We start from the raw sequence: 25812 nt of genomic DNA on the forward strand, positions 1-25812 counted from the left end.
ATCTATAGCAAAGCATTTAATAGCAAAGTAGTATAGAAGTAACGGTAATGGTGGCAAAAGTAACAGTAGCAGTTTTGTAGCAATCGTAACAGTGGCAACGGAAAAGTAACTGAGCAAAGATCAATATGTGAAAATCTCTAGGCAATGGATCAATGATGGATAATTATGTCGGATGTCATTCATCATGCAACGGTTATAACATAGGGTGACACAGAACTAGCTCCAATTCATCAATATAATGTAGGCATGTATTTCGAATATAGTCATATGTACTTATGGAAAAGAACTTGCATGACATCTTTTGTCCTACCCTCCCGTGGCAGCGGGGTCCTATTGGAAAGTAAGGGATATTAAGGCCTCCTTTTAATAGAGTACCGGACCAAAGCATTAACACTTATAGTGAATACATGAACTCCTCAAACTACGGTCATCACCGGGAGTGGTCCTGACTATTGTCACTCTGGGGTTGCCGGATCATAACACGTAGTAGGTGACTATAACTTGCAATATCGGATCAAGAACACAAATATGTTCATGAAAACATAATAGGTTCAGATCTGAAATCATGGCACTCGGGCCCTAGTGACAAGCTTTAGGCATAGCAAAGTCATAGCAACATCAATCTTAGAACATAGTGGATACTAGAGATCAAACCCTAACGAAACTAACTCGATTACATGGTAAATCTCATCCAACCCATCACGGTCCAGCAAGCCTATGATGGAATTACTCACGCACGTCGGTGAGAATCATGAAATTGGTGATGGAGGATGGTTGATGATGACGACGGCGACGGATTCCCCTCTCTGGAGCCCCGAAAGGACTCTAGATCTGCCCTCCCGAGGAAGAACAGGGCTTGGCGGCGGCTCTGTGTCATAAAACGCGATGAATCATTCTCTGTGATTTTTCTCCCCGAAAGAGAATATATGGAGTTGGAGTTGAGGTTGGTGGAGGTCCAGGGGGCCCACAAGGTCGAATGGTGCGCCCCAGGGGGGTGGGCGTGCCCCCACCCATGTGGCCAATATCATGCAAATTAGAGTTCAAAACAAGGGAAAAAGAGTTCACTTGATTCTTTCACCAATATTTTTATTAATTCCAAAACTTATCTCCGTGAAGTTTCAGGTCATTCCGAGAACTTTTTATTCTGCACAAAAATAACACCATGTCAATTCTGCTGAAAACAGCGTCAGCCCGGGTTAGTTCCATTCAAATCATGCAAATTAGAGTTCAAATCAAGGGCAAAAGAGTTTGAAAAAGTAGATACGACGGAGACGTATCAGATACTACTAGAATGTTGTACAAGATTTACCTGTTAAATACTTCAGAGTTACTGTTTATCACAATATCACACTTAGAAAAAACACTGAAAATGCTTTACACCAAGTCTTTTGATCCAGTCTTTCTGTCCAGTGGAAGGCAGCTGAGCTGTGTCCATCCATTTTCTCACAGTTCTGGCTCCAGTTCACCCTGTTTGGTGCTCCTGCAATGGCCCACGGGTCTTGTGATACGTCAATTTTGCATCATGTTTTTATGTTGATATTTATTGCATTATGGACTATTATTTCACTTTATGATACAATTCTTATGCCTTTTCTCTCTTATTTTGCAACTTTCACATAAAGAGGGAGATTACTGGCAGCTGGAATTCTAGACTGAAAAAGGCTACACCGGAGGCACTTTTCTGAACATCTTCAAATGGGCTGAAAATTGACGAAGAATTATTTTGGAATATATTTAAAAAATTAGCAAAAGAATTATCAGAAGGGAACCACCACGAGGCGACAAGCCTGGGGGGCACACCCCAACCCCAGGACGCGCGCCCTGAGCTTGTGGCGCCCCTGGCAGGCCTCCGGGGCCCATATTCTCCTATATAATGCCATTTGCCATAGAAAAAAATCAGAAGTAGGGTTTTCGGGATGAAGCGTCGTCGTCTCGAGGCGGAACCTGGGCAGGAGCACTTTCTCTCTCTGGCAGAGAGATTCCACCAAAGAAACTTCCCTCTAGGAGGGGGAAATCGAAGTCATCGTCATCACCAACGATCCTCTCATCACGGAAGGACCAATCTTCATCAACATATTCACTAGCACCATCTCATCTCACACTCTAGTTCATCTGTTGTATTCAATCTTTATCTCAAAACCTCAGATTGGTACATGTGGGTTGCTATTAGTGTTGATTACATCTTGTAGTTGATACTTGTTGGTTTATTTGGTGGAAGATCATATGTTTAGAACCTTAATGCTATTCAATACCCCTCTGATCTTGAGCATGAATATGTTTTGTGAGGAGTTACTTTTGTTCTTGAGGACATGGGAGAAGTCTTGTCATAAGTAATCATGTGAATTTGGTATTCGTTCGATATATTGATGATATGTATGTTGTTGTTTCCCTTAGTGGTGTTATGTGAACATTGACTACATGACACTTCACCATCTTTGGGCCTAAGGGAAAGCATTGTGGAATAGTTATTAGATGATGGGTTGCTAGAGTGACAGAATCTCAAACCCTAGTTTATGTGTTATTCCGTAAGAGGCTGATTTGGATCCATATGTTTCATGCTATGGTTAGATTTATCTTAATTCTTCTTTCTTAGCTGTCGATGCTTGCGAGAGGGGTAATCATAAGTGGGAGGCTTTTTCAAGTAAGTACAACACCCAAGCACCGGTCCACCCACATATCAAATTATCAGAGTAACAAACATGAATCAAACAAACATGATGAAAGTGACTAGATGAAATTCCTGTGTGCCCTCAAGAACGCTTTGCTTACAATAAGAGACCATTTCGGCTTGTCCTTTGCTACAAAAAGGATTGGGCTACCTTGCTGCACCTTTTTTATCGTTACTATTATTTGCCCGTTACAAATTGCCTTGCTATCAAACTATCTGTTACCGACAATTTCAGTGCCTACAGATAATACCTTGCTGAAAACTGCTTGTCATTTCCTTCTGCTCCTCGTTGGGTTCGACACTCTTACTTATCGAAAGGACTACGATTGATCCCCTATACTTGTGGGTCATCATTTTGCTTCAGCAAGTCTCCTTTGTGCTTCTCATTGAAACTCTAATAAATATGCCTAACATAAAACCTATGCTCAGCATCTGGACAGACTTTTTGCATAGCATTGATCAAACCCTTTTTGCTTGTCACTCATAATTGTGAAAGGAGCAGTACTTGTGATGTTCGGATCATCTCTCAAAGTAGTGAGAAACCACTCCAAGAACTTGTGCACTCTACTTCTACCCAACCCATTGCAATGGAAAAAATGCAGTCATTGGGATCAATACCCACAACACTCAGCAATACTCCTTTAAACCTTGTTTTCATGTGACAACCATCAATGAAAATAATAGGCATGCACCCCTTGAGCCACCATCTTTTACATGCATCATAAGACCAATATAGAGTTTTCACACATTTCCTGTCCGGTGGAAAATATTTATCTTTAACAAGCTCAGTTGACAGAACAAATGTAGACCCAGGGTTGGTACTCTTTAATTCATGACCATAAATCCTAAAGCCTACTGAACTGCTATTCTTCATGACCATGGATCTCCTTAAGTGCCGATGTTCTTGCCCTAGCTAGCTTCCATCTGTTAGGGGTAACATTAAATTCCTTGGTGATGTTTCTTGAAAATGTACCAAGTGACATCTTGTGGTCATCTCTGAACTCATCTATGAAATACTTGTAGAGGAATTTTGCTTTCAGTGACTTTAACTTCCATTTCTTCTGGCATCTATGTTCTCCATAGTAAGTCTTGATGACAAATCCTCCTGTCCCGATGTCATTGCCAGCAAAAAGGTACCATGGGCAACCACTTTCACAAATCTCCTCAATCCTTCTCTTGTCATTCTTTGTCTTCTTAATCTACACTCGTTTCTAACTGAATATGTAGTCAGAGCATGTATTACCTCCACCACATCAGCAAATACCATCCCTACTTTAAACGTAGGGGAAATCATGTCCACCTTTGCATTGGAAGCTTTAAACTTGTACCTAAGTTCCTCTGCTTGCTCAATTGATAGGTCTAGATCTTCATCCTCAAGCAAATAGTCAGGCTCCACATCTTCCTCATCTTGCTCAGCTTCTTCATCAACATCAAAGTCAATGGTGTCATCATAAAGGTCATCATCACCATCATTTATGTCATAGTCACTGTCACTATCACTGAAATCTGAATCTGAAACCACTATTCTTGAATAAATGTTTGTCCATCTTCACTTAGCATGTTGTGCTCTGCACCCTCAATCAGCAAACTCTGTGGTTCTGTTCCATTTGTAGGAATCTCTGACATGGGGATCTTCCCCAAAGACTGAAATTATGCTATGGGAAGATGATGCACTTGCTGCTGATGTTATCAAAGACAGGGGCAATGTGCACACCAAATCAGACCTGAAGTTGCTGATAAAATTTGCATGGTCAACCATGAGTACAAGCATTTTATCCTCAGCACTAGCTCTGATCATATGCTGTAAATCCTCATCACCTCTAATTCCAATCAAATCGTCTGAGATTGGTTTATTAGGTTTGCGCCAGTAAATGATGTGCTCAATCACTGGATATCCCAACCAAAGCAAGTGTTGTTCAAGAAATGCATAGGAGAAAGTGCCAGAGCCAACATAATCTAGCACCTCAATAGAAGGGTTCCGTTACTCCAGCTTACTAATTGGGCCACAGAAAATTCCACCATGCTCAAGTTCCAGTTAAAAAAAGAGTATCTACCCTTTCTTCATTTGCTGCGTCACACACTGCATCCAAAAAATGAACGTTGTAATGGCTAAGCACTGCATAAATGAACTTCAAAGGTCCACAAAATTCAATAAAGTTCACTAACTGAAAATTTAGTTAACTGAATATTCGGTTAAATGAAAGTAATTCAATTGACAAAAGAACATTGAATTAAATGCACAATTTCAGTTAACTAGTGGCATTAATGAACACTTCATCTTGAACTCAACCAATTTCAAAAGACTCCATTGTACCAACTTACCGTTGCATCAAATTCAGTAAACTACAATAACTGAAAGTTCAGTTAATTGAAATATTTAGTCAACTAAAGAAAATGGAGTTAAATGCACAATTTCAGTTACCTAGTGGGTTTACTGAACACTTCATATTAAATTCAACTAATTTGTAAAGACTCCATTGTAGGAAATTTTCACTGCATCAAATATTCAGTTAACTACAGTAAACTAAAAATATTCAATTAACTACATTAAACTGGAAATATTCAGTTTACTAAAGATAAATAGAGCAGACTAAGTGCAGCAATTTTCTTCTGCATAAACATGACCATAAATGAAATACAACATTAGCACGACCATTCAATTAACTGAAATTGCACTGCAGATAGCATTAGCAAAACTAAACTAAACGGTTCATAAATTTAGCACAATTTGGACTCTGTCAAAAACATCTTCAAGACCAAAAAAAGAGTTTCATTTAACCACACAAACAGATCCATGACTACAGGACAACTTACAACAGAACTTAACGCCAACTTAAAAGGCCATAAACCCTAGCTCTCATGCCAAACCCAAGCCTAAAATCGTCGGCCAAAACCCTAGCTCTATTGCGCCATACATGCCCCTACGCAAGAAACACCACTAGACGGCCTTGAATCGAGCTCGAATCACACCGATTAGAGCTGTTGTGAATGGCGGAAACGACGGGCGACGAGCGACAGAGCAAAGCAGAGGAGAGGGAGGAAAACGACTCACAGTAATCATGAGGGAAGACGCCGAATGGGCGGACGAGATGAGCGGATGCAGGCGCCTCCACACCGACGATGACACCCCCCGACGCTGGCGTCACCATCACCAATCGCCAGCCCGTGAACTCCTATCTCCCGACAGGACAGCACCTGTGTTCTCGAACAGACGCGAAGGGGACTTGAGACAGATTTAATTCAGGTGCCCCTGTAGCGCGGGTTAATTAGACAAACAACAGGATGTGTTTTTTTTTTGCAAAAGTGCAGGCAACGACCGGTCCAACCACCTGGCTGTCACTTGTCGCACTGTGATAGGCCGGGGACTAAGTCATCACATCCAATGCAAGTTGGGGTATGGTGGAGTTGCATTTTATAAGTTTAAAACTAAATCATCACATTTCATGCAAATTGGGTTCCTGGGATGCTTTTAACTCATTATGGAACTATAAACCACTTCCGTACCGTACTGATCCTGACTGAACTGTCTGGTTCTTTTGAATTGAACCTACATGAACATATCTTCCTACGTTCTTCGTGGCTTGCAGATTTCACCTTGTTTTCTTTTGAATTAGCACAACATTTATATACACGCTTCCTGGTACACAAATCGAATCTATTTGTGTAAACGGCTCCGACGCGCCACTATGCCATTCCATATTTCTTTCCCTTGCTGGCTATCCCTAACAATGGTAGTGAGTTTGGTCAACCCAAAGGTCTGAAGACATGGCTATATAGCAAACCATATCAAGTGCGAAATAGGACATGAACATTTACAAAAAGCTCAGCTGACTGTGGAATAAGTTTGCGCAAGTAACATTGCCATACAAAATAAACCTCGACGTGGCCCATCCTTCTAAAAGCACGAAATGTAAAATGTGCTTACAAGGATAGTGCTGCTAACTTCTACGCTCTAACTGCAGCCCGTACGCACCGTCGAAGCTGACAACAGCTTGTCTTTCTTCAGAAAATGGGAGGGGAAGGGGGACTTGCAGGACGCGATGTGGGTTTTGAGCTTCGGAATATTCGGGTGGGCGCTCCTGCATCTGTGGCACCTTAGCTCCATTGCGAGAAGCTTCTCGTCAGGGCTGATAGTCACGGATCCATGCTGGTCAACCTCGTCCATGACATCGACAGAATCAAGGAAAAATGCACTGGTGAAGGAGTTCCAGTGCTTCTTGTTTTTCAAGCTGGGTGAGTTGAAATCCTGGCTTATGACATGGAGGTGCAACTGCCGCATGGACGGAACCTGCAGAAACCAAGACAGATAAGATCGCTCTTGCTCATGCCATCCATCACAAAGTTTAGAGACCAGTTGAGAATAAACAGTTAAACACTGGGTTATAGCAGTACCGAATGATATCCAAGCCTGAACGTCAGAGATGCGTCTTCCTCTAGGAACTTATGTGCCCACTTCAGCCCAGCTGAATGCAAACTCCTAAGCAGTGGTAAGTGCACTTTCTTGACATCTGCTAGAGAATCAAGACCATCTGTCCTAGATATCACCAACACATGCCTTTTGGCCTGCATATATAAACAGCTTAGCTGAGATGTCAAGAAGAGCACTAGGAATGAAGGGGGGAGGCAATATATTTAAGTTCAGAATACCTTGGGATAGAGGTCCTTCAGAACAACAAATTCATCAGATATCTCAAGGATAGAATCCGCGTTCTTATATTTTTCTGGGTGCATGGCAACCTCATAAAGGGACTGTGCCCAGGATCCCCAAGTCTTGTTGGTGACGGCACCATTCTTCTTGTTGTCTTCCTCTCTTGCTTGGTTCGGAGCATCAGATGAACCCATGGAGTTATCATGATAACTTAGTGTGTTGGTCCCTTTGCGCTCATGGTGTTGACTTGAAGTCAAAATAGATGGAAGCAACTTACACTTTTTGGTCCTTTCAGAATCATCGCTGCCCTCTCGCTTCGTTTTTGAATCATTAGGTGAAATCACTCCAGATGCTGACTTCCTTGATGAAGTTTCATCATTCTGCTTCCCTGGGTAGCTCCGGGCAATGGATGCAAAGTTCTCAAAAAGTGAATTATATGCCTCACGAAGAACCTTACACCCTTTGGTATAGTCACTCTTCAGACAATCTGGACGCATTGGGTTCATATTTGGTCCGAGCACATGTATGACATGGGTCACCCCTTCCTGTTGATGCAGAGGGGAAGTTGATGGAAGTGGAACAGCAATAGAGTTACCAGGTCTCAACGTGTCAGCACATTCCTTGGTTGCATGCTGTAAAGCTTCTCCAGCAGCATTAAATATAGCTGCATTAACCCCTCCACCTCCAGGTTTTAACCTCCTGCATGAAACAATTACAGATATTATCTCGAGGGCCATGATAGAGGGTCCTAACTATTTTTGCTTGCGATAGACAAAAACAAAAGGTCCAGTTTGACTCCCAACAAGGATCAGACTGAAGTGCATTCTAGGTCCAACATATACTTATAAATCAGAGTGAAGTGCATTCTAGGTCCCTGAACTACTTCACAGGTGTCACGTAGGTCCTCAAACTATGAAAATCATCGTCTAGGTCCTTAAAGTGTAATAAGTGTGTCATCCAGGTCCAAAATCAGTTCAACACTAAAGTAGTCCGAGGACCTATATTTTGCCTAGCATGACACACTTACTATACTTTGAGGACCTGGATGGCGATTTTCATACTTTGAGGACCTATGTGACACCCTTGAAACAGTTCAAGGACCTAACCGTGCACTTCACTCTATAAAAAATAACCTGAAGGTATATCTGCATTTGATAGAACCTGCACATCATAGGAATTTAAGTGACAAAAATAATTACCAGTTGGCAGCATTAGCAATGACGTTGCATTGAAGACCTCCTTTGGAGTGCAACTGAGTGATGTCTCCCACAAATGTGAAAAATCTGCTGGAGTCAAAGCTCTTCTTAGCAGCCTTGTCCTTGACTAATGACAATATTCTTGATTTTTGGCTCAAGTCAACAAGAACTAGTCTTACATTATCATGCTTCTGCACGAAATCAGTAGCTGCATCTACTATAACCTCAGATGCTTTCTCAAGATCAAACTGGAAGTCAGCAGTAGAAATCGATGGAAATGCCAGAGTGCACAAACTGGTGTCAGAAGAAACCTTTTCCTTACTTTGTTCTTCTTTTTCCTTCAGGTTATCCAACTTCTTTTCTACTTGCATTGAACAGGCGCCACCAGCTTCAAGGTTCTCCTGTTTCAACGTTGTATTTTGTTGCCCTGTCTTTCTTTCACTTGATGTAACCATAGTTCCACTGGACTTGTTGATGCTAGAAGTATCTGCCTTCTTGAGAAATTTCATTATACCAGTTTGTACAGGCCCTTTGCTCTTCTGACCAAATACTCCTGAAGCAAGACTATGTGAAGGCCCTAAAGCACTATACATGTCAACTGCCTTCTTAATGTCATCGTCATCCGTACAGAACGTGATCCGACTGAAACCTTCAGTCAGCAAGGGTGCCTGTTTGTTCTTTAGCATGCGGTTCACAACCATGGCAGCCATTCCGCCCTGCACATTTCCTTCGTGGCTAGTCCGGCTAACCGAGCGTGAGATGCAAACCTTCGCAGGAAGATCCAAGAAAACAGCATGCACATCCGCTTGTACGGTGCAGCCAAGCTTCACAAAATCAGAGCGCTGCTCTCGTTCCAAGTTGCATCGGTCAATGAGAACGCTCTTTCCCTCCTTCAAAGCGTCCGCTGCGGCCTTCAAACACTGTATTTTGGTTCCAGCTTTGCCCTTTCCAATTGTATCCTAGAACACAATAAAGACCCACACAGAATCCTGTCACAATTGCTTGAGTTTGGTTGACGACATGGTTATTAACATTCAAGCCAAGTAAAAATTGCACTGCCCGAATCACCCCAACTTATTCATGGAATAAGATTTCGGTGTTTTAACTTTGAGACGTTATCCGGTGCCATTTTTGCAAGGCAAGTAAAATTATTAATACCATGAGACTGAAACTACAGTTTTCACACATCTGATCCAGTAACAAATTATTCAAAATATAAGCATTTTTAAAGCCGAATCAGATGAGCCCGCATTAGGCGTTACAGAATGCTTGTCTCGAGACATCAAATTCAGGGCGGAGACGGAAAGCAATGGCAGCAGCACAGCAAATTAGCACGTAGAGAGAATGGAGCGCGTGGGGCGCACCTGGCAGACGCGGGCCCATGGGCGGCCGGCGGCGGCCGCACCGGCCATGACGGCCTCGGCGAACGTGGACTTGCCGCTGCCCGGAGGGCCGATGAGAATCACCACCACCTGCTTCCCAGCGTCCTCCTTAATCTCCGCGGCCGCGCCTGCAATGGTTAGAGACAGCGGCGCGCTAGGGTTTTAGCGTCGATGGGTGGCACTGGTTCGACCGATTAGACGAGGAAAATAGGTCAATAATCACCTGGGGCTGCTCCGGAAGTCGATGGAGCGGCAGGGGAACCGCCTTCGCCGGGATCCATTCGCGCAGACACTCCAGAGGAGAGGAACCTGGGCCTCTCGCCGGCGGCTAATCGGCTATGGCGGAAGTGGGGTGAGGGCGTGAGGGCAGAGGGGATGGAAGGGGGGCGACGTGCAAACGGTGTGGGGTCTGGCTGTCAGTGCCTCCATAAGAGCTAATCAGAGCCGTTAATCGTTATGTGAAAAAAAATAGAAAAACAAAAACAGTGAGATGTGGCTGCTGGGATTCGAGCCCAGGTCTCCACGGCCACAACGTGGAATTCTCACCACTAAACTACAGCCACTTTGGTGTTCAACATGACACAGACAAGTTACTTAACACTATGGAACTTTTCTATAATACTCCAGTAAAATCGTTGGTTTTAATTCGTACAATCACGGTGTATTTTCCTGTGCTCAAAATCTGCCTCATCATCATACCATAGACGGCATTATTGTTACAGAACCACGTAGAGAAAGCTAGTACTCGTTGAAATGTATGGCGCCGAGCTTCCAGACGAGGTACGTGGTCCCGAACATGACGGTGGTGATGATCCCGAAGGACGCTGCGACGATGAGCACGTCCGTGCCCACGGGCAGCGCCGCCAGCCAGTCGAACGTCCACCCGTCCTTGGGCATGCCGCGCTTGGTGTCGTCCAGCAGGTTGCTCGGCGCCTCCGGCAGCCCCGACCGCTTCCGCCCGCCCTTCTTGCCGCCGTCCGTCTCCCGCAGCGCGTCCAGCACCCGGCTCCCGAACTCCGGCTTGGACGACGACGACGACGAGCCCTTCTTGTCCGCCGGCGACGCCCCGGCCCCCGACTCCGCATACTTGCCCAGCACGCGCGCCGCGCGCAGCCGCTCCCGCGCCGTCAGCGGCACCCGCTTCGGCGGCTCGCCCGGCTGCGGCTGCTGGCCGTTGCCGGACGCCACCGGGTTCACGCCGGCGCTGATGGTCGCATTTTCCTCCTGTGCCTCCGCCGGCGCCGCCCGATCGTTGTCCGTGGTCGCGCAGGGTCTTGCGTGCTTGAGCTCATTCTGAGGCCTCTGCGGAGCTGCAGCGGTTCCTATCTTGTGGAAAGCATGCCTGGAGCAGAAGGCGAGCTGGGTGTAGGACGGGGAAGATCTGGAGATGCCTCCTAGCTGTTGTGCATACACATCCGGTTGCGCCAAGAACCGAAGATTCAGTTAGCAAATTATCTCATTTCGCCAACAAATTTTGCTGTGATTCTAGATAACTAGATACTCCAACAACTAGCTGGGAACTTGTCAAGATAATTCATGCCTAAATTGGATGATAGCGTTAGCATTCAAGATATGAACTGAACTGAGCAGCAGAATTTCAATCTCCTCGTGCACTAAACTCGTTACAACAAAAGGCATGGCCGGCATATCTTCCGTTATAATTCAAACGACGACACGATTCCTAGCAACTCGAGGAGGGGAAGGAAGAAGATGAAGAGGGGTGAGGGAGCTTACTTTGGCAGTGGCAACCTTGGAGGGAGAGGAACTGAGGCTGGTGGCAGCCATCTTCTTCTCACCCGCTCGGCCACTGCATTTTGTGCTCTAGGCCAGAAGAGATAGAATTTGTGAGGCCATCCCGTAGGGGGACGACTGCTTACATCAGACAGCTTGTTGGGCCGGGCCGATTTGTTGGTGCTAACGGTACGCTGTTTTCTAGTACTAGTATTGTAGTGAACACGCGGTCCGTACTTATGGCCACAGGATGTTCTACTAAACAAAGCCAGAGAATTTCAAAAAAAAAACAGAGAAATTTCCCTCAACAAGAAAAGCCAGAGAAATATGTACATGTATGCAAGGTAACATGTCAGTATGTATTCCCGTATCCCAGTCCACAAATCTGAGTCGACAGTTTTACATTTTACTCTCTTGATTGATTCAACTATGTACAGGCCCTCCCAGATCACACACACTACATCCCCTAAAGACTAAATTACTTGCAACCATTTCGAGAAAACAATGCTTGCGAGTTGCAACCCTAGCCTTCTTCTACCTAAGAACTGGCTTCTGTCCGGTTGCTGACAACTGCACGTCTCCATTCAGGACGGAAACCACAAACCTTTCAGCTTCTTCCATTGACACCTCACCCTTATACACAGCGAACCTCCCCCGTCGAGGCTTGTACGCGAGCAGGAGCTTATCGGACGACTTGTATCCGGACTTGTCGAACGAGGACAGGAACGCAGATTGTTTGTTGCCGTCCAACAAGGCGTAGGTGATTGCGTTTCCAGAGCTGTAGCTCTGCCCCCTGATCAGAGTCTTCTGAGATATCTGGATGCAGAAAACACGAGGCGACAAGACATGCGTTAGAAGCTACATAATGTGGCTAGGCAGGAAGAACAAACAGTTTGATACTTCCACATGTCGACAAATTGGCTTTAAGGGGGAAACAAACCTCAGACAGGATGCTCTCCAGCTTTTCCTTGGCTTTGTTGGACTTGAAAACACCAATGATGCATACTGGAGCCTTCTCTCCACAGGTTTCCTCGAAATTGGAGGCGCTGAGGAGAGGGATTTTGTTTTCCTTCGGTTCACTTGCCTTGGCATGTTTCTTAGCTTGTTCCGATGCTAGCTTCTTGTTCTTCTTCTCAAAACTTTCTAGCAGGGTCTTCAATTCTTTGATGCCAGATCGGAGATCTTTCACTGAAATACCATCCTTCAGAAGTTGCACCTCACCGTTAACTGTTCGACCAACGAGCGCTGGAACGTTCTTCACGCCAAGGCGTTTGAGCAGTGGAAGGGAAACATCCTTAACCTTAACAAGGAAAACAAAAAGGTTATAGTATATTAATGCTCCTGGTCCTTAATATTTAAGTAATTGTTAGCTGACATGGCTAATCTAGAAAATGTTACTGTAAGATCAAAGATACAACACAGCTATCACTAGCCTCTTTAGGTGCAAGAAATATCTGCGATGCCTCAATGTAGAAGTAAATTAATCCCTATAACCATTGCTTAAAAAAAACAGACTATCTATAACGCACGATGCCAGTACAGTATGTACCAAGCCTACACACGAAAAGCGGATGACCAGCGCCAGTGCTGACCTAATTTTCTCAAACAAAGCAGTGATGACAAGGTACAATTCTTACCTCTGCATCATAGAATGTCAAACGACTGTGGAACATCCCACTGACTGCTCGCCACATCGTTGGTGTGTCCTTCTTTGTTGACAGCAAAAGCACTTCAGGAAGGTTTGGGAAGGCATTGGAAGGGAAATTGAATTGGTTAATGTCGACCCGTCTGGAGAATCTCGGCAGGTGTTCTTGACAGAATGTCTTCAGGCTCTTAGCATCACTATCTCCAGAGTACTCATGCAAAGACCCTTTCTCTGCAGTGCTGTACGAATAAATGAAGAGACGAGCCGATTTACCTACTGAAACCCCGTTTTTCTTGCAAAGGGCCTTTTCAATATCACAATTTACCTTGCCAGCCTGCATCAACAGAATCACTGTATAAACTTTTCTTGCTCTATGTTAACTGTGAAGGACCAGCATTACATAAATTTAATCAGCTTACCCTCACTGCACCATCCAATGAACGAGCCACATCCTCCAGAACACTTTCAAGCACAAATTGACCTTTTGCTTGTTGTGTATAGAATAGCAGAAGCCAAGTTATTCCTTGGTCAGCTATTTCTTTGTTGAATGTTTGCATCGTAACCTCCTGAATAGTGACAGGGTTTTTATGCTGACTGGAAGTTCTGGCACTGGGTTTACCAGAACCAGCAAACCCACCATGCTGGTTACCACCCATTGATCCACCAGAAAACATGTTTGAGAAAACATCACCAAGATCAAAGCCAAACGGATTTCCCCCGCCAGCCCCAGGGTTGCCACCAAACGAGAAGGAGAATGTTTTTGAATTTCCCTGACCACCCATTGTCTGCCATCCATCACCCGATGAGAAATAGGTAGTCCTGGGGCCACCACCAGTGAAGTCATGGCTCCCAAAATTTCCAGCACCCATACCTGGGTTACCCTTCTCATCACCGTAGAGATCATAGGTTTTCCTCTTCTCTTCATCTGACAAAATCTCATGTGCTGCAAACGTGACACCAATGCACATTAGAAAAATCAGAGTTACAGTAAAGGACGCGCTCATAGTTCGATTATCGCATCTTCTTAACCACGGAATGAAAAACAATTCACTAACAGGAGTTACAGAATCCTTGGTGGACTGATAAATCAATTGCAAAGAGAAACAAAGGTAAAATAAATACAGACAAGAACATGAGTAGGTACAAAATTTCGTACACCCTGAAAAGCTCAAGAGGCAACATGCATCGCTGTCTACACCATCTCCTGGAGATCTGGCTTGTAGACTCCCAGGATGATGGAGTTGGAGTCTGTTGGCTTTGTGGGTTATCGGTAGTTTTGCCGATATAGCCCCTTATGATCTTTTGGGGTTGATAGGTGTATCTCATCTTGCTCCTTTAGGTCATGCGTCATCGTTTTCTATTGCTGTTTAGCTCTACTAGTAGCTGTAACTAAGAGAATGTGGTTTCTCTTAATAGAAATAGGAGAGGGAGCTCTCTTTATCAAAAAAAAAAACATGCATCACTCAAAGTGTGCCTGGAGATAACTGAAATAAGGCTGCCACAGGTAAGACCTAACACATTTCAAACCCAAGAAAAATCAACGCAGGGTCTTTAACCAACATGAAAATATGGAAAAGGAAGAATCGAAATTGTATATTTGGTGGAAGCTTGATTGGTGTCAATGAACTATCTCTTCAAATAAACAGTCAGTATGTCCAAAATGCCAAATGAACCGAGGCATTAATATTTAATACCAGTACTTTTTGTTACAGACATAGTTGGGCGTCTTACCATTATTTATCTCTTCAAATTTCTGCTGTGCACCCTTCTCTTTATTCTTGTCAGGATGATATTTTAGTGAAAGCCTGTGGACAACAGAAAATAGAAATAAAAATTGGATGCTAAGCTATGACGGTTAAAACAAAATCACAATATGTTTTCCTAAAATCGAAAAACTGAAAACATACTTGTGAAAAGCTTTCTTAATATCCCTTTGACTGGCATTCTTGTCAACCCCAAGAACCTGCAACCAGAAAAACAAGGGATGATGTTAAGATATACCAATAGTGTGTTAACAACGCCTTCTTAACACCTTGATGTTCAGAGGGGATGTCAGAGTTCACAAGCATCTGGACGCCTATTAAGTGCAAAACTTCTCAAATGGAAGCACACTTTTATCACTTTCAGTCCCTCTACCTTTGGTAACGGCAACTGATTAACAAAATTAAGGTTCGCCATGGCACACTATCGGGTTTTAGCCTCTGAATTGCTCTAGAAAAGCACTCATACACATCGCTACAGCTCATGGTGCGTTTAGTTCACATTGAATTTATCAACAGCCCGGAATCACATTAGCCATACAGCCCCAAATCACGCGAAAAATTTACGCAATCACTCACCTTGTAGGGATCCAAGGTTTTGGCCGCGACATGCAGGGCGATCGAACTGAGGACGAGAGAGGCGACGAGGAGAGATCGGATTGGGATCCCCATCGCGCACTGCTTCGATTCGGGTTTCGCTTCTCGGCGCTGAGCTTTCTGGGCTAGGATTATCGGTCAGGCTCGCTTCTTTAGGGATTCCTCGGGTTGAATTTTGGTTCGATTTGGAGGGAAGCGGGGGAGGAAAGAGAGTTGTAGCCATCGGGGAGTGCCGCCGATTATGGAGAAGTGGGGGTCGAGAACTCGAGATGTTTCGCGACCGAGTGCACGTGGCGCGCGGAGGCGTCCTCCAGCGAATTCGACCAATGGGGTGACAGCTTTCGATCCCGTCTGCGTGGCGACCCCAATGTTAGACTCGAACCAAGTGCCACGTAGGATAGGGAACATCTTACACTTTTTTAAGATATACTCCCTTCATAAATTAATATAAGAGCGTTCACTACTTTAATTATCTAAACACTCTCATGCATTGGCATGAGGGGGGATCCGCAACGCCTAACACTCTGTCGACAATGTCTATTGCATCGACCGCCTCTGCCTCAACGAGATCGACTTCTCCGCCGTGCGGCTCGTCATCCGCCTAGAGCATGAGGACGACGTCCCCTATGCCTTCCTCGTCCGCAACTTCGACGACGACCTCCCCACGAAGGTGACCATCCGCCGCATCCGCTTTGGGTCCATCGAGGAGGATGGTTCCTCCGTCTCCTCCTTCCACTTTGAGGGGAACGGGGGCGCCTCCCCTCCCCGTTCGCCGCCGGGGCCTCGCTCCACCGGCATGGACGACACCGACATACTCAGCCTGCGTGGCTTCGACTCCCTCTCCATCGGGCCACACCAAGACGCACCTCCTCCCCTTGACGACCTCCCCGGTGCACGACAGAGCGCGGCCATGGCCGCCTTTCGCCGTGACCTTGCTCTACGCATGTCCAGGCTGCTCTTCGAGCCTTTCCCCCCTCGCTGGTGCGCCATCTTTTCGCCGGCGACTCCCCTACTTCAGGAGGAGGGGGACTCCTCCACCACCAACCCTTCCTCGGACGACGACGTTCCCATGCTTCTCCCCTTCCCGGTGATGCTACGTACCCTCCGAGCTTGCCGATGATGACCACGAGCACGCCTCCCTCAAGCGTCGTGGCAGGTGCAAGAGGGTGGTGTACACGGACCACACTGGCCGCCGGAGCTCCCGCCTCGCCGGAAAGGAACCGGCGAACTACGTCAAGATGATCGACGGGGCCAAGGCTGTCAAGGCGGCGCGCTTCGACACCTCCAAGGGTTCGCCCCGCCTCCGTGCTGCGGTGCGGGCCGCTGGCATTGGGATCGATGATGGTGCGCTGGCTCCCCTCTCTCTGTGCCAGCTCATGGCTCTGGGTGAGCCGTGCGGCGTCGACTTGGATGCGCTGGTCGCTGGGGCACGCGCTGAGGTGGCATACGACTCCGAATGAGTTGCATGCATCCTGTGGGGCCCCGTGTGTGCTGGCTCATGTCGGTCTCGTTGCTAGTTGGGGCTGCTGTTTGTTCCCCCTCCCTCTTCCTTATGTTAGTTTGCCAGGGTTGTATCGATGCTCCTGTCCGTGGGCCTTGCATGGCTGTTGGAGCGTCTTATCCTTTTTTCTCTTTTTCCTTTCCTCCCGTGGGGTGTGTAATGGCCTTAGGCCCGCTAGTGCCTCTAAACAACCCTGTTGCTTATTACTTCCTGCTTTTCCCCTTCCTTTGGTGCTTTCCAGCCCCATCATGAGCGCTCTTTTCTCTGTGTGTACTTGGAACGTCCGTGGGTTGGGTGAGTCACGCAAATGTATCAACGTCCGCGCTAACATCGAGGCCATGCAGCCTACCTTCCTCGCGATCCAAGAAACGAAACTAGAGCACCCGCCTCCCTACAAAACTGACTCATTCTTGCCCCCTCTCTTCGTACGTTCCTCGCCATCGATTCCACAGGTACTTCCAGAGGAATTTGTTCTGCCTGGAATGCCAACTTTTTCTCTTATCCACCATCTCTCCATTTCGCATGCCCTCTCGGTCGACCTCTCGGCTTGCCACGACAACTCGATGGTGAGGATCACCAATGTCTATGCGCCATGTGACTGCGCCGCTAAGGTGGCGTTCCTCCTTGAGCTTGCCGGGCATGCCCATCCCAGCTCTATCCCTTGGGCCATTGTGGGGGATTTCAACCTCATCCGATCTCCGGAGGATCATAGTAACGATAGTTTTTCTCGGACCGAGGCCATGTGGTTTAATGACTTCATTAGTGACCTTGCACTCATCGACCTCCCCCTTCGTGACCGCCAATTTACCTAGTCTAACCGCCAAAACTCCCCCATCCTTGCGCGCCTCGACCGAGTCCTTGTCAAGGTTGCTTGGGACTCTCGGTTCCCCACCTCCACGCTTGATTCTTTCACCCGTTCCACCTCTGATCATGCCCCCCTGTCGCCACCATCTCCTCCACGGCATCCAGAACTCGTATTTTTTAGTTTGAGAAATGTTGGACCCTTCATCCGTCTTTTCGTGCCACCATGTGCACCGCTTGGACCTCGACGTTTTGCCCTGACGCCACTGCTCAACTCGTGGCCCGTCTACGGCAGTGCCGCCTTAGCTGCAAATGTTGGACTCGACGGGTCGCTCCGGCGGCTCAGCGAGAGCAGGACTGCCACGTGCTTATTGACATCCTTGATCAGATTGAGGAGCTCCGCCATCTCTCCCCGTTGGAAATCCTCCTTCGCACTCTTACGGTCAACGCTCTGCATGCCTCTGTCAAATAACGTGTCGTCTATTGGAAGCTCCGGGCTAAGTTTCGCTATGCCTTGGAAGGCGACGAGAACACGGTTTTTTTTCATGCCTCTGCTTCTGCCCGTTTTCGTCGAAATTGCATCTCTGTCCTCTGCGTGGATGGTCATGAGACCTCCTCTCACTCCGACAAAGCGTCTGCTCTCCGAGACTACTACAAGGCTCTCCTCGGCACCACTGCCGCCTGCAATTGGACTTTCTCTCTCTCCGCCCTGTATCCCGACACAGGTCCTCTTCCCGCTTCCCTTTCGGTCCCTTTCACCACTGACGAGGTTAGGGCAGTGATACGTCTCCAACGTATCTATAATTTTTGATTGCTCCATGCTATATTATCTTCTGTTTTGGACATTATTGGGCTTTATTATCCACTTGTATATTATTTTTGGGACTAACCTATTAACCGGAGGCCCAGCCCAGAATTGCTGTTTTTTTTGCCTATTTTAGGGTTTCAAAGAAAAGGAATACCAAATGGAATGAAACCTTCGGGAACGTGATTTTTGGAACGAACAAGACCCAGGAGATTTGGACCCTATGTCAAGCAACCAACAGGGAGGCCACGAGGTAGGGGGCGCGCCTACCCCCCCCCCCCCAGGCGCGCCCTCCACCCTCGTGGGCCCCCTGTTGCTCCACCGACGTACCTCTTCCTCCTATATATACCTACGTACCCCCAAATGATCAGATACGGAGCCAAAACCCTAATTCCACTGCCGTAACTTTCTGTATCCACGAGATCCCATCTTGAGGCCTGTTCCGGAGCTCCGCCAGAGGGGGCATCGATCACGGAGGGCTTCTACATCAACACCATAGCCTCTCCGATGAAGTGTGGGTAGTTTACCTCAGACCTTCGGGTCCATAGTTATTAGCTAGATGGCTTATTCTCTCTTTTTGGATCTCAATACAAAGTTCTCCCCCTCTCTTGTGGAGATATATTCGATGTAATCTTCTTTTGCGGTGTGTTTGTTGAGACCGATGAATTGTGGGTTTATGATCAAGTTTATCTATGAACAATATTTGAATCTTCTCTGAATTCTTTTATGTATGATTGGTTATCTTTGCAAGTCTCTTCAAATTATCAGTTTGGTTTGGCCTACTAGATTGATCTTTCTTGCAATGGGAGAAGTGCTTAGCTTTGGGTTCAATCTTGCGGTGTACTTTCCCAGTGACAGTAGGGGCAGCAAGGCATGTATAGTATTGTTGCCATCGAGGATAACAAGATGGGGTTTTCATCATATTGCATGAATTTATCCCTCTACATCATGTCATCTTGCTTAAGGCGTTACTCTATTCTTATGAACTTAATACTCTATATGCTTGCTGGATAGCGGTCGATGTGTGGAGTAATAGTAGTAGATGCAGGCAGGAGTCGGTCTACTTGTCTTGGACGTGATGCCTATATACATGATCATACCTAGATATTCTCATACCTATGCTCAATTCTGTCAATTGCTCAACAGTAATTCGTTCACCCACCGTAAAATACCTATGCTCTTGAGAGAAGCCACTAGTGAAACCTATGGCCCCCGGGTCTATCTTCATCATATTAAATCTTCCAATACTTAGTTATTTTCATTGCTTTTATTTTACTTTGCATCTTTATCATAAAAATACCAAAAAAATTATCTTATCATATCTATCAGATCTCACTCTCGTAAGTGACCGTGTACGGATTGACAACCCCTTATCGCGTTGGTTGCGAGGATTTATTTGTTTTGTGTAGGTGCGAGGGACTCGCGCATAGCCTCCTACTGGATTGATACCTTGGTTCTCAAAAACTAAGGGAATTACTTACGCTACTTTGCTGCACCACCCTTTCCTCTTCAAGGGAAAACCAACGCAAGTGCTCAAGAGGTAGCAAGAAGGATTTCTGGCGCCGTTGCCGGGGATGTCTACGCAAAATTCAACATACCAAGTACCCATCACAAACCCTTATCTCCCGCATTACATTATTTGCCATTTGTCTCTCGTTTTCCTCTCCCCCACTTCACCTTTGCCGTTTTATTCGCCCCCTCTTTTCCGTTTGCCTCTTCCCCATTTGCTTTGATGTCTTACTTGGCTCATTTGCTCGTGTGGTTGGAATAGTTGTTTATTTATTACTAAACAGAGAACCTAAGATCTATGGATCCTCATCCGCTTGCTAATATTTTTAAGAGATCCAATTATGATGAACCAATTGCTAGTGAGTTTTGTGCACTAGATTATCTTTATGAAGTTTTGCTTGAAATTCATGAATCTGAAAATTGTGATGCAGTACTTTATGGAGTGATTCATGATAGATCTTTGAATAAAAAGCATGATTACAACGATTTTACTATGAATTCTCTTGATGTCAATTGTGCTAATAATATGCAAAAGCCTAAGCTTGGGGATGCTAGTTCTGCTATGTCTACTACTTGTTGTAATGATCATGATTGGGGTGATTCTTCTTTTGATCTTGAAAATTTATTTACTCCCATGACGAATATGAGATTGATAATAGTGTTTGCAATACTACTGAAAGTGGGTTTGGAAGACTGTCAACTTTAGATCCCACATATTTGGATAATGTTCAATCTTATGAAGTTTTTGATAAAAGTGGGTTTGAAGAGGTCATGACTTTAGTTAATGTTAATCCCACTATTTTGGAAGAGTGTCAACTTTGCATGCATGTGGATCGTATTGAAAATATTTTATGTAATAGCTATTTTGTTGAATTTTCTTATGATCCCACATATAATTATTATGAGAGAGGAAAATATGGTGGTAGAAATTTTCATGTTACTAAATTATATCTCATTATGTTGAGATTGCTATTGTCTCTTTCCGCTTCCTTGCATATGCTAGTTTTTGCTTGCCTTGATAATTTGTTTGCCTATAAGATGCCTATGCATAGGAAGTATGTTATACTTAAATGTGTTTGTCACGTGTTTTATGATGCTCTCTTTGTGCTTCAATTCTTGTCTTTCATGTGAGCATCATTGAAATATTATGCCTAGCTATAAGGCTTTAAAGAAAAGCGCTTGTTGGGAGATAACCCAATATTTTCCCTTCCTGTTATTCAATAAATAATTTATCTAGCCTCCATTTTGGTTGTGTTTTTTTTTAATTAATGTTTGTGCCAAGTAGAACCGTTGGGAAGACTTGGGGAAAGTCTTGTTAAATCTTGCTGTAAAAAACAGAAACTTTAGCGCTCACGAGAACTGCTGCCATTTTTATTTGGAAAGTGATATTTAGTTAATTATTTTTGCAGATGATTAATAGATAAATTCCTCACGTCCAGCAATTTATTTTAGAATTTTTGGGGTTCCAGATCTTGCGCTAGCTACATATTACTACAGACTGTTCTATTTTTAACAGATTCTGTTCTTCGTGTGTTGTTTGCTTATTTTGATGAATCTATGGCTAGTAAAATAGTTTATAAACCATAGAGAAGTTGGAATACAGTAGGTTTAACACCAATATAAATAAAGAGTTCATTACAGTACCTTGAAGTGGTCTTTTGTTTTCTTTCGCTAACGGAGCTCACGAGATTTTCTACTTTAAGTTTTGTGTTGTGAAGTTTTCAAGTTTTGGGTAAGGATTTGATGGATTATGGAACAAGGAGTGGCAAGAGCCTAAGCTTGGGGATTCCCATGGCATCTCCCAAGATAATCTAAGGACACCTAAAAGCCAAAGCTTGGGGATGCCCCGGAAGGCATCCCCTCTTTAGTCTACTTCTATCGGTAACTTTACTTGGAGCTATATTTTTATTCACCACATGATATGTGTTTTGCTTGGAGCGTCTTGTATGATTTGAGTCTTTATTTTTTAGTTTACCACAATCATCTTTGCTGTACACACCTTTTGAGAGAGACATACATGATTCGGAAATTATTAGAATACTCTATGTGCTTCACTTATATCTTTTGAGTTATACAGTTTTGCTCTAGTACTTCACTTATATCTTTTAGAGCACGGTGGTGGATTTGTTTTATAGAAAGTATTGATCTCTCATGCTTCACTCAGATTATTTTGAGAGTCTTAAATAGCATGGTAAATTTCTTAAATAATCCTAATATGCTAGGTATACAACATTAATAATAAAATTCTCCTATGAGTGTGTTGAATACTATGAGAAGTTTGATGCTTGATAATTGTTTTGAGATATGGAGATGGTGATATTAGAGTCATGCTAGTTGAGTAGTTGTGAATTTGAGAAATACTTGTGTTAAAGTTTGTGATTCCCGTAGCATGCACGTATGGTGAACCGTTATGTGATGAAGTCGGAGCATGATTTATTTATTGATTGTCTTCCTTATGAGTGGCGGTCGGGGACGAGCGATGGTCTTTTCCTACCAATCTATCCCCCTAGGAGCATGCGCGTAATACTTTGCTTTGATAACTTGTAGATTTTTGCAATAAGTATATGAGTTCTTTATGACTAATGTTGAGTCCATGGATCATACGCACTCTCACCCTTCCACCATTGCTAGCCTCTCTAATACCGCGCACATTTCGCCAGTATCATACACCCACCATATACCTTCCTCAAAAAAGCCACCATACCTACCTATCATGGCATTTCCATAGCCATTCCGAGATATATTGCCATGCAACTTTCCACCGTTCCGTTTATTATGACACGCTCCATCATTGTCATATTGCTTTGCATGATCATGTAGTTGACATTGTATTTGTGGAAAACCACCGTTCATAATTCTTTCATACATGTCACTCATGAGTCATTGCATATCCCAGTACACCGTCGGAGGCATTCATATAGAGTCATATCTTGTTCTAAGTATCGAGTTGTAATTCTTGAGTTGTAAGAAAATAAAAGTGTGATGATCATCATTATTAGAGCATTGTCCCAGTGAGGAAAGGATGATGGAGACTATGATTCCCCCACAAGTCGGGATGAGACTCCGGACAAAAAATAAAAATAAATAAAAAAAGAGACCATAAAAAAGTAGAAGGCCCAAACAAAAAATGAGAGAAAAAGAGAGAAGGGACAATGCTACTATCCTTTTACCACACTTGTGCTTCAAAGTAGCACCATGATCTTCATGATAGAGAGTCTCCTTTGTTATCACTTTCATATACTAGTGGGAATTTTTCATTATAGAACTTGGCTTGGATATTCCAATGATGGGCTTCCTCAAAATGCCCTAGGTCTTCGTGAGCAAGCAAGTTGGATGCACACCCACTTAGCTTCTTTTTGAGCTTTCATATACTTATAGCTCTAGTGCATCCGTTGCATGGCAATCCCTACTCACTCACATTGATATCTATTGATGGGCATCTCCATAGCCCGTCGATACGCCTATTGATGTGAGACTATCTTCTCCCTTTTTGTCTTCTCCACAACCACCATTCTATTCCACCTAAGTGCTATGTCCATGGCTCACACTCATGTATTGCGTGAAGATTGAAAAAGTTTGAGAACACCAAAAGTATGAAATAATTGCTTGGCTTGTCATCGGGGTTGTGCATGATTTAAATACTTTGTGTGGTGAAGATAGAGCATAGCCAGACTATATGATTTTGTAGGGATAACTTTCTTTGGCCATGTTATTTTGAAAAGACATAATTGCTTAGTTAGTATGCTTGAAGTATTATTATTTTTATGTCAATATTGAACTTTTGTCTTGAATCTTTCAGATCTGAATATTCATACCACAATTAAGAAGAATTACATTGAAAATATGCCAAGTAGCATTCCACATCAAAAATTCTGTTTTTATCATTTACCTACTCGAGGACGAGCAGGAATTAAGCTTGGGGATGCTTGATGCGTCTCCAACGTATCTATAATTTTTTATTGCTCCATGCTATATTATCTTCTGTTTTGGACATTATTGGGCTTTATTATCCACTTGTATATTATTTTTGGGACTAACCTATTAACCGGAGGCCCAGCCCAGAATTGTTGTTTTTTTTGCCTATTTTAGGGTTTCGAAGAAAAGGAATACCAAACGGAGTCCAAACGGAATGAAACCTCCGGGAACGTGATTTTTGGAACGAACAAGACCCAGGAGACTTGGACCCTACGTCAAGCAACCAACAGGGAGGCCACGAGGTAGGGGGCGCGCCTACCCCCCCAGGCGCGCCCTCCACCCTCGTGGGCCCCTGTTGCTCCACCGACGTACCTCTTCCTCCTATATATACCTACGTACCCCCAAACGATCAGATATGGAGCCAAAACCCTAATTCCACCACCGTAACTTTCTGTATCCACGAGATCCCATCTTGAGGCATGTTCCGGAGCTCCACGGAGGGGGCATCAATCGCGGAGGGCTTCTACATCAACACCATAGCATCTCCGATGAAGCGTGAGTAGTTTACCTCAGACCTTCGGGTCCATAGTTATTAGCTAGATGGCTTCTTCTCTCTTTTTGGATCTCAATACAAAGTTCTCCCCCTCTCTTGTGGAGATCTATTCGATGTAATCTTCTTTTGCGGTGTGTTTGTTGAGACCAATGAATTGTGGGTTTATGATCAAGTTTATCTATGAACAATATTTGAATCTTCTCTGAATTCTTTTAGGTATGATTGGTTATCTTTGCAAGTCTCTTCGAATTATCAGTTTGGTTTGGCCTACTAGATTGATCTTTCTTGCAATGGGAGAAGTGCTTAGCTTTGGGTTCAATCTTGCGGTGTCCTTTCCCAGTGACAGTAGGGGCAGCAAGGCACGTATTGTATTGTTGCCATCAAGGATAACAAGATGGGGTTTTCATCATATTGCATGAGTTTATATCCCTCTACATCATGTCATCTTGCTTAAGGCGTTACTCTATTCTTATGAACTTAATACTCTAGATGCATGCTGGATAGCGGTCGATTTGTGGAGTAATAGTAGTAGATGCAGGCAGGAGCCGGTCTACTTGTCTTGGACGTGATGCCTATATACATGATCATACCTAGATATTCTCATAACTATGCTCAATTCTGTCAATTGCTCAACAGTAATTCGTTCACCCACTGTAAAATGCCTATGCTCTTGAGAGAAGCCACTAGTGAAACCTATGGCCCCCGGGTCTATCTTCATCATATTAAATCTTCCAATACTTAGTTATTTTCATTGCTTTTATTTTACTTTGCATCTTTATCATAAAAATACCAAAAATATTATCTTATCATATCTATCGGATCCGACTCTCGTAAGTGACCATGTAGGGATTGACAACCCCTTATCGCGTTGGTTGCGAGGATTCTTTTTGTTTTGTGTAGGTGCAAGGGACTCGCGCGTAGCCTCCTACTAGATTGATACCTTGGTTCTCAAAAACTGAGGGAAATACTTACGCTACTTTGCTGCACCACCCTTTCATCTTCAAGGGAAAACCAACGCAAGTGCTCAAGAGGTAGCAGGCAACTTTTTTGACATGAATCGCCTCTCTAGCTGTCGTGGTTTTGTCACGGCGGATGTCCTAG

General features: G+C 44.4%; 3 protein-coding genes, 1 non-coding gene and 1 pseudogene across 4 annotated transcripts; 1 reads left to right on the top strand and 4 right to left on the bottom strand.

Annotated features, from left to right (window-relative positions):
• Positions 1-6420: 6420 nt before the first annotated feature.
• APTX (APRATAXIN-like protein) lies at positions 6421-10344 on the bottom strand. Its single transcript, XM_048715530.2, has 6 exons — positions 10118-10344; positions 9877-10022; positions 8516-9471; positions 7316-8015; positions 7061-7231; positions 6421-6956 (listed from the first exon to the last, which is right to left on the bottom strand). The coding sequence occupies exons 1-6, from the start codon at positions 10173-10175 to the stop codon at positions 6621-6623; spliced, it is 2367 nt and encodes a 788-aa protein (XP_048571487.2). The 5' UTR covers positions 10176-10344; the 3' UTR covers positions 6421-6620.
• Positions 10345-10385: 41 nt separating this feature from the next.
• On the bottom strand, positions 10386-10457 carry TRNAH-GUG (transfer RNA histidin (anticodon GUG)). The gene has a single exon. It is a non-coding gene; the product is annotated as a tRNA-His (tRNA).
• A 27-nt stretch (positions 10458-10484) lies between these two features.
• On the bottom strand, positions 10485-11823 carry LOC125552068 (uncharacterized). Its single transcript, XM_048715532.1, has 2 exons — positions 11629-11823; positions 10485-11292 (listed from the first exon to the last, which is right to left on the bottom strand). The coding sequence occupies exons 1-2, from the start codon at positions 11677-11679 to the stop codon at positions 10633-10635; spliced, it is 711 nt and encodes a 236-aa protein (XP_048571489.1). The 5' UTR covers positions 11680-11823; the 3' UTR covers positions 10485-10632.
• A 140-nt stretch (positions 11824-11963) lies between these two features.
• ATERDJ3A (DNAJ heat shock N-terminal domain-containing protein) lies at positions 11964-15880 on the bottom strand. The gene is made up of 7 exons (XM_048715536.2): positions 15610-15880; positions 15178-15233; positions 15002-15075; positions 13690-14213; positions 13263-13604; positions 12566-12925; positions 11964-12441 (listed from the first exon to the last, which is right to left on the bottom strand). The coding sequence occupies exons 1-7, from the start codon at positions 15700-15702 to the stop codon at positions 12160-12162; spliced, it is 1731 nt and encodes a 576-aa protein (XP_048571493.2). The 5' UTR covers positions 15703-15880; the 3' UTR covers positions 11964-12159.
• Positions 15881-15994: 114 nt separating this feature from the next.
• Positions 15995-17087, top strand: LOC147976116 (uncharacterized; annotated as a pseudogene).
• The last annotated feature ends 8725 nt before the right edge of the window (positions 17088-25812 follow it).

The sequence above is a fragment of the Triticum urartu genome, chromosome 4A (assembly GCF_056163025.1).
Source record: "Triticum urartu cultivar PI428250 chromosome 4A, HENAU_Tu73, whole genome shotgun sequence".
In the NCBI taxonomy this organism is placed as follows: Eukaryota; Viridiplantae; Streptophyta; class Magnoliopsida; order Poales; family Poaceae; genus Triticum; species Triticum urartu.

Excerpts from the sequence above, each read along its gene's own strand:
- APTX (XM_048715530.2), bottom strand. The coding sequence starts at position 10,175 with ATGGATCCCGGCGAAGGCGGTTCCCCTGCCGCTCCATCGACTTCCGGA. Across the intron at positions 10,023-10,117 it reads GACTTCCGGAGCAGCCCCAG|GCGCGGCCGCGGAGATTAAG; the intron begins GTGATTATTGAC and ends TAACCATTGCAG. Across the intron at positions 7,232-7,315 it reads TGAAGGACCTCTATCCCAAG|GCCAAAAGGCATGTGTTGGT; the intron begins GTATTCTGAACT and ends TTATATATGCAG.
- LOC125552068 (XM_048715532.1), bottom strand. The coding sequence starts at position 11,679 with ATGGCTGCCACCAGCCTCAGTTCCTCTCCCTCCAAGGTTGCCACTGCC. Across the intron at positions 11,293-11,628 it reads CCAAGGTTGCCACTGCCAAA|CTAGGAGGCATCTCCAGATC; the intron begins GTAAGCTCCCTC and ends TATGCACAACAG.
- ATERDJ3A (XM_048715536.2), bottom strand. The coding sequence starts at position 15,702 with ATGGGGATCCCAATCCGATCTCTCCTCGTCGCCTCTCTCGTCCTCAGT. Across the intron at positions 13,605-13,689 it reads CATTGGATGGTGCAGTGAGG|GCTGGCAAGGTAAATTGTGA; the intron begins GTAAGCTGATTA and ends CTGTTGATGCAG. Across the intron at positions 12,442-12,565 it reads TGGAGAGCATCCTGTCTGAG|ATATCTCAGAAGACTCTGAT; the intron begins GTTTGTTTCCCC and ends TTCTGCATCCAG.